At 44.3% G+C, this 8,708-nt stretch overlaps 1 protein-coding gene across 1 annotated transcript; it reads right to left on the bottom strand.

Moving 5' to 3' along the window:
* Positions 1–5,448: 5,448 nt before the first annotated feature.
* On the bottom strand, positions 5,449–8,496 carry LOC106695698 (zinc finger protein OZF-like). Its single transcript, XM_023748993.1, has 3 exons — positions 8,376–8,496; positions 6,344–7,100; positions 5,449–6,259 (listed from the first exon to the last, which is right to left on the bottom strand). The coding sequence occupies exons 1-3, from the start codon at positions 8,494–8,496 to the stop codon at positions 5,449–5,451; spliced, it is 1,689 nt and encodes a 562-aa protein (XP_023604761.1).
* Positions 8,497–8,708: the final 212 nt, after the last annotated feature.

Below are 8,708 nucleotides of genomic sequence, written 5' to 3'. Positions count from 1 at the left end.
CTAAACCACTGGTTCTCAAACTTCTGGGCCTTTCAATACAGTTCCTCATGTTGTGGCCCAACCACAACATTATTTTCATTGCTATGTCATAACTGTAATGTTGCTACTGTTATGAATCATCATGTAAATAGCTGATATGCAGGATGGATTTAGGCGACCCCTGTGAAAAGGTCGTTTGACCGTCATAGGGGCCGCGACCCACAGGTTGAGAACCACTGCCCTAAACCATCACTGGCAAGTTCCAAAGCAGTGAACCTCAGAAAAAGAGTTTGGGCAGATGGCATTGGCAGCAAACTCAGAACCCACTTCGGAGCGTGAGCCTGGGTTAATCCCTGGCTGCCTTGGATCCCACACTGTGGTGGAAGTTAAGACTCACAAGTTAATAGTGTTGATTGGGAAGAGTTCAGGCTGCAAGCAACCAGCATCCATGTTCTTTTATATTAACATCAGTTGCTACCCTGCCTCCAATGCTCTGTATCATTTGCATCGCCCAGGTAAGGGCTCCATTAGGTGGGGCTGATGGTGAAAATGCTGCCGGTAACATTAATGGTGACCCCCTGGTTTCTGCTCATTCTGTGCAGGAACCTGTGCTGAATGCGATCCCTCCATAGTTCTTCCCATCCACAGTGAACATATCTCTGGGCCTAATTCTCCCTCCTGGCCCCAGTGACCCGTGTGGCCATGCACACCCAGTAGATGAACAGAGCCCAGAAGTCCCGGAATATTGCTCCATGGAGCCCGGGGCACCTTCCTCCCTGAGGCGTCAGCCTCGCTTTCACATGGGCAAGGGACACCCCTCTCCAGGGACGTCCACTTCCTCATTCCTAGTGGGGGGTTAAGAGCCTGGAAGTCTTACCACTCAGCTCCCCCCACATGCACCCACACACTCATTCCTTCCTAAGGCACCGGAATCCCCAGCTCCTCCACGAAGCCTAGTGTCCTTCACAAACATTCCCCATGCACACTCTTAACTCCTGTCTGACAGGAGAATCTTCCCTAATTCCTCGCCTTCCCACAGCCTGGGGTTCTATGAACTGACCTTTCACTTCATCCATCCCTGAGGCCTGAGAGGGGAGCCCCGAGGGGAAAGCAGAGGCTGGGTGAGCAGGGGCAGAAGGGTCCCCTTCCTGACCCCCCCCCCCAGAGACTACCTAGGCAGTTGCATGTGTCTGGGGTGCAGAGACTCACAGGGAAACATACTGACACCACAAGCACAGAAATACGAAGGTACTGGCCACCCCCAGCCACAGCTGGATACTCAGGTGCAGGACTTATGGGCAGGCTCACATAGACGCACACTGCAGACACAGCGATCACCTTGAGGGGAACACACACACACACACACACACACACACACAAACACACTCACATAGACGCACACTCACACTGGAAACAAACACTTGAGGGGAACACACACACACACACACACACACACACACAAACACACTGGACAAACACACACTGGAAACAAACATAGAAACGATCGGTGTCATACAGACAGTATCACAGGACACACACACACACACACACAGTGGACAAACACACACTGGAAACAAACAGAAAAGATCGGTGTCATACAGACAGTATCACAGGACACACACACACACAGACACACACACACACAAACACACTGGACAAACACACACTGGAAATAAACAGAAACGATCGGTGTCATACAGACAGTATCACAGGACACACACACACACACACACAAGCACACACACAATGGACACACGCACACACACACCAGTGCACACATACACGGACATAGAACACAGACACAAAGAGAACACAAGACACACATCAGGAACACCCAAAGGGACAGCCAATTCACACATACAACCAACAGGCAACATGCAAAACAAACACTCCCCCAAATGCTGAGTCATACTAACTCATGGTCTTGAAGGAAACATGAAGATTTCAGGTGCTGCCCTGGGCAGGCGGCTCAATCTCTTGCAGCTTCATTTCATTCGCCCACTTCAATCAAAGGGCATGTTCGGCTCCTGGTGAGGGCGCAGACCAGGTTGTGGGTTGAGCTGCAGCCCGGCATTTATGGAAGGCAACCGGTCCATGTTTCCTTTTTTTTCTCTTTGCCACTCCCTTCCTCTCTTTCTCAAAGCAATAAACATATCCTCAGATGAGGATTACAATTTTAAAAAAGAATTAAGGGGCCCTAGCTGGTTTGGCTCACTGGATAGAACATCAGCCTGTAGTCGGAAGGGTCCCAGGTTTGATTCTGTACAAGGGCACAACCCAGGTTGTCGGCGCCATTCCCAGTAGGGGATGTGCAAGAGGCAGTTGGTAGATGCTTCTCTCTCATCGTGTATGATTCTCCCTCTCTCTCCATCTTCCTTCCGCTCTCAAATCAATAAAAATACTTTTTTTAATAAAAAGAATTAAGGGGTTGAGCCCTAGCTAGTTTGGATCAGTGGATAGAGCGTCGGCCTGGGGACTGAAGGGTCCTGGGTTCAATTCCAAGAAAGGGCATACGCCTGGGTTGGAAGTTTGATCCCCAGAAGGGGGCGTGCATGAGGCAGGCAATCAATAATTCTCTCTCATCATTGATGTTTCTATCTCTCTATCCCTCTTCCTTCCTATCTAAAATCAATAAAAAATATTTTAAAAAATATTTATAGTTTCACATTGCAAAGATTTCAGTTGAATCATTGAGGATTGAGTGAAATAAATAAATATATCTTAGATGCTACACTAACCTATTGTTAACATAATTTCAATTTAAAAATTGGCAAAATATTCTGACCAGACATTTCAACAAAGGAGACAAAGACAGTGTAAAGAATTGCTTGAGAAAACATTCACCATAAAAGTTTATTAGGGAAAAAATTTTAAAAAATTTTATTAGGAAAATGGAATTAAAACAAAGCAAGTTAACACTATACTCATTTCTCGGCCTATTATTAAAAAGATTAAACATCACATGTGCTAGCAGGGTTGTGGAAAAACTAGAATTTTCATTACTGTGGGTGGGTGAGTGACAAGGCAAAGGGAATGATCATTTTGGAACACAGTTCTGCACATACTAACAGGTAAAACATTCGCCTACACTGCATCACTTTAATAAGTAAAACATACCTCTATAGAAAGAACTGAAGGCAATATTAACAGCAGATTTATTTTAAATATCCCAAAACTGGAAATAACTAAAACCATAGACAGAACAATAGGTAAACTGGCTATTCACAGAAAACAGTATGACTCAGCCATAAAAAATAATTAACTGTTCATATAAGCATTCACTTTGAATCTCAAAATACTGTGTAGCATGAAGGAAAGCAATAATTGTTTACACCTTATATAGTCCTTCTGAAATTAGGAAAAATATTAACTAATCTTAAAAAAATATTAACTAATCTTATAAAGGAAAGAAAATCAATGACTGCATTTAGGCCTGGAGAAGGCAGAAAGAGAGATTACAAAAGGGGAGGAGGTAACTACAGGGTGTGGAACAAGTAGATGTAGAGCTGTTGGCATGGAAATTACTCCAATAATTTAAAAATAATATAAAAGAAGAATAAACTCTTCCCTGGCCAGTGAACCTCAGGTGTTTGAGCACCATCTTTTTCCCTAAAAGATCACTGGTTCCATTGGAGCTCAAGGCACGTGCCTGCCTGGATGCCCTGTAGCTGACGTGCACGAGGCAGCTGTTTTATGTTTCTTTCTAATATCACTATTTCTCTCTCTCTCTCTCTCTCTCTCTCTCTCTCTCTCTTTGTGAAAAGTCAATAAAATTTTTTTAAATATGTAAAATACTTATTTAGAAATATAGAGAGTCAACGCTGTGTTTTGCGTATTCACATCTCTATGCCTGGTACTGCCCTAACCTGTATATGGGTGAGAGATAAGTTTGTCACATGTGACCATTTCAGAGCTTGATCCCTATGTCCCAGCTCACCAAATAGTACAAATATACCTGAATAAAACCTTAAAATGTGCTTCCAAGTAAAGGTCTAGTTATCCCTGTCTTGTTAAAAAACTAAAATGACAACCCAATATGGGCTCTACCATTTCTCTCCTAATTTCCTGGGAGCACCAGCATTGCCTCAGTGGCAGCAAATATTGGCAAGAAGTGAAGACTATGGCCATCGGAATCAACAGGAATGCTGACTGGGTCACAGATACCACATCCTGGGACTGACTACAGGATTACCTTTCCTCTAGCTTTGATGTCTTAACTGTTGAGCAAACCTTGAGGTGAAAACCTTAGAGAGGCCAGAAGAGGACAAAGACCCTTTAGATTATTTTCTCTAAAAATGACTTTAGCCACAGGAAACAGTGATGGAGGAACTGAGGATGCCTGTCCACAATGACCACACAGGTCACAGGTCCTTAGTCCTTTGTGGGTAATGTTCAGAAGAGGTGCGATTCACCTAATTCTCTGCACTCTTTCCCACTCACTATGAATACAGGGTTTCTGACCCAGTTGTAGTTCAACCTAACCCTCAGAGTCTCAACACAAGCGACACCAGCCTTTGAAATGTCATTCAGAACGGCACAGGGCACGTTGACAGTATGTAATACACACTGTGAACAGAGAATATAATTCACATTGTTCACAGAAGCACAACAAAGCCCTCTCACCCCCATCTTCAGGATGACCTCAGACCTCAATCACAGGAGGCACCAGGCTGCAAATGAGAACCACCAAGTCATGCCGGCTTTCTTTCGGGGTCTTGGGCAGCATTACACTACAAGTGAATATTGGAAAAAGTGATTTTCTGACTCCACGCTTTGCCTTCAGAAGCAAAGCTGGTTGGGGATTCCCACAATATCTGTTCCCCTGGACATGGGGACAAATCCCAAGTGTCCTTTCAAATAAATCCAGGCAATGAATAGGATCAACAAAATGAAAGGTACTAGTACATGAGCAAAAGCACCTGGACAAAAAGATTATAAACCTGAGACGTGTTAGAAAATTCCATGGGTTTGCAGGTTGGTGAATTGGAACCTGAAACAATTCATCACAACATAAGGTGATGTCCTGAGAGAGGTAGCTCTACTTAGGTGAGGATGGGTGCGCTGGATGAACCCTCAATCAAATCCATTTTCTAGTCAGAAAGGAATGAAGATCCCACCAGGAGCTTGGAGTAATCACAGTTTGCTCAGGCAGAGGTGAGAACACAGAATTCCTTTTCCTTGACCACGCAGGGGCTGTGACTGAGGCACCCTGTTCAGGTGAGCCAGGTGGTGGAGGTGAAATCGCCTCAGCCAGGAATACTCCCAGTGATTTCAATCGGGTAGTAGGCCCGAGCAGCTTAGCAAGTGCCATGCAGTTATTCAAAGCATCACTTGTACTTGAAATTTTATGAGGAATCTAGCCGAGTGCATGTTGTGATAAAAGGGGATTATAGTCCATTAAATGTGTATCGAAGAGAACCCTTTAGTGTTGTTATTGTCAATGAGAAAAATTAAGTATTGGGAGCACATTTAAAGCTTTTCTCCATTGTGAACAATCAGGTGTCTAATCAGGTGAGATTTTCTGCTAAAAGATTTCCCACATTCACTACACTCATGAGGCCTGTCTCCTGTGTGAACTCTCTTGTGCATAAAAAGGTGATTATGGCATCTAAAATATTTCCCACATTCATTACACTCATGAGGCCTTTCTCCTGTGTGAATTATCTTGTGCTTAAGAAGGTGACCACGGCATCTAAATGATTTCCCACATTCACTGCATTCATAAGGTTTTTCGCCAGTGTGAATTCTCTGGTGTTCGGAGAGGTTACTCCTTCCTCTAAATGACTTCCCACATTCACCGCACTCATAAGGTTTTTCGCCAGTGTGAACTCTCTGGTGCTTAGTAAGGGTACAACTATTTGTGAAGGACTGCCCACATTCACTACACTCATAAGGTTTTTCTCCAGTGTGAATTCTCTTGTGGGTAAAAAGGTTACTATGACTTCTAAAAGATTTCCCACACTCACTGCATTCATAAGGTTTATCTCCAGTGTGAATTCTCTGGTGATTAGTAAGGGTACCTCTTTGTCTGAAGGACTGACCACATTCACTACACTCATAAGGTTTTACTCCAGTGTGAACTCTCTTGTGATTAGTAAGGGTAGTTCTTTGTCTGAAGGACTGCCCACATTCACTACACTCATAAGGTTTTTCTCCACTGTGTACACTCTGGTGGTCAGTGAGGTTATACCTCTGTCTAAAGGACTTCCCACATTCACTGCACTTATAAGGTTTTTCTCCAGTGTGAACTCTCTGGTGCTTAGTAAGGCTAAACCTTTGTCTGAAGGACAGCCCACATTCACTACATTCATAAGTTTTTTCCCCAGTGTGAACTCTCTGGTGCTGATTAAGAAGAGAGATATACCTGAATGACTTACCACAGTCACTACACACATATGGCTTTTCTCCAGTGTGAAGTCTGTGGTGTTGATTGAGGTTAGTCTTATATCTGAAGGACTTCCCACAGTCACTACACTCATATGGCTTTTCTCCAGTGTTAACTTTCCTATGTTGAATGAGGCTAGGGATTCCTCTAAAAATCTTTCCGGATTTCTTCCATGCATAATTTGCTTCTCCCTTGCAGACGTTCTGTTGAACAACTTTCTGGTTGTGGCTGGTGGCATTTTCACATTGACCCCACTGGTTATGATGTTTTCCACTGCGATGTTTCAGGGAAATCTCACTGCCACTGTGTGGCTCCTCAGTGTTGAGAGGGGCCTGGGGCTGGAGAAGCTCTGAGATGGCTGGCAAGTCTTCCCCAACCTCCCTACTGGATGAAGGGAGCCCTGATAAGTAGAAGCTGCACCTGGTCACAAACGAGGTCCTGTTCACAGCTTCTTTCCAGGGCTTCTCTCCACTGGCTTCCCTTTGTTGCTGGCGAGGGTTTGCACTGAAACAGAAGTCTCTCACACGTGGGTAATTGAAGAAGGCTTTCTGCTCAATGTATGCTGCCTGTGACTCAGTCAGGTGCAGAATGTCTTTGAACACAGAGAAACACCTCTTACACAGATGGGTCTTCTGGGTTGCTGGCTCTGTCTTAGACACCGTGACCTGTGACTGTCCTTGTACAGATATGCTCTGCTCAGAACAGGCCTCCTCATCATCCGTTATATGCCAACAACCTGAAAACAGAGGAAATGAGGAGGAAATGGATGTTGACTACAGTGATGAGGGAAGTTCCATTACAAAAATATATTGCACATCATACATGCATTCCACGGAATTGTCTGAAAATAAGAGATGTGCTGACAGGATTTGGAAAAGGCTCCTGTAAAGTTCTGGAACTCTGAACATCACAAAACAAGGAAAGCCTAACCAGATATATGACATACAGATGGCAAGCGCAGAATGGAATCAAAGCAGGATCGTCAACTCCTTCTTCTGCTAACAGTGTTCAGCAGGGCTTATCTGCTCATGACATGGGAAAGCTGTGCAGAAGGTTGCTTATGTTTTATTGCAAGTAAAATTCAGTAGCAGGGGTTTGAGGACTACTTAACCATGTATGTGCACCCCATAACACATGTGCAGGTCCATGTAGGAGAATACAGCACAGGGAGCAGTGCCGAGGGACAGGTGGTGCAAAAAGGTAAAAACGTGAAGTTAACCAAAAGCCATGATGTAACAGATGAAATGATCAGTCATCAAAATGTCAATAATAGTAAAGAAAATGTAGATAGAAGGTGTAGACAAACGCACCTGCACCTAAATATGGTTGGACACAAGTGGGTTCCTGGTATTATCTGAGAAACGTCCTCATGAGACACCTTCCCCCAGTTTAACTCAATAAAATCAGGGCTCATCATAGACTATCTTCCCACTTCACCCTGAGAGAGAACACTGGGTTCTCCATGCACCTTCTACTCTATAAAAACATACAACCTAAATATTCAGAGTATTAATTAAAGACTAGGGAGGTCAGCAGCCAGCACGAAGCCAGAGCAATTCAGATTGCAATAGTATTCAGTGAAGAAAATATTACAAACAAAAATTGAGAGAGGATGGTACAAGTGCAGCTACGGTTCATTTAAGTAAAGACCATAACCTGGCACAGGCTGTCACAGAGCCTTACCTAGATGAATGGTGTAGAAGTGGAAACCATGAGGACAGAATCACCTTCCCAGGAAGACAAAGTTCAAAGTGGGTTCTATTAAGCTCATTGCAAGAATCCTGACTGCCAGACACTTCTTGCATTTTCTGAGGCAGTGGGTGTAAGGGATGCTTGGGGAGTCCAGAGCTCAGGACTCCCCACACAGCTCACCCCTGGCAGCCACAGCCCATTTGAAAGGACAGAGGAGGAAATTATTAGAGCCCATGGTATGGCGGTGAGAGCTACCTTTGAAGAATAAAGGAAGAGTAGACATCACCTCAGGACATTGGGAGAAACGTGAAGATCTTACCTGCAGATGAGACAAGTGCAAACACGTCCAGCATCACATTGCAGTACAGAAGTCTCTGAGCCTCATCAAGGAGCCCCCACTCCTCCTCAGAAAAGTCAATGGCCACGTCCTCAAAGTTCATATTCTGTCAAAATGGGGACAGATCAATCCACGATTAGCTTTTCTCCTAGGATTTCAAGTTCTTCATAATTCCCACCCTCCATATCCGTATGCTCCCTCTACCCTTCATCAGACAAGACACCAGGCCTTGGGCCCGTCAAAGTCACTTTCTCCTTTTATTCCTACTGATACTGTGTCTTCCCACAATGATAAAGGCAGTTTAGCAGAGAGCAG

This window comes from Myotis lucifugus, unplaced genomic scaffold (genome assembly GCF_000147115.1).
Source record: "Myotis lucifugus unplaced genomic scaffold, Myoluc2.0 scaffold_2250, whole genome shotgun sequence".
NCBI lineage: Eukaryota > Metazoa > Chordata > Mammalia > Chiroptera > Vespertilionidae > Myotis > Myotis lucifugus.
This window is presented reverse-complemented; position numbering and strand designations above follow the sequence as displayed.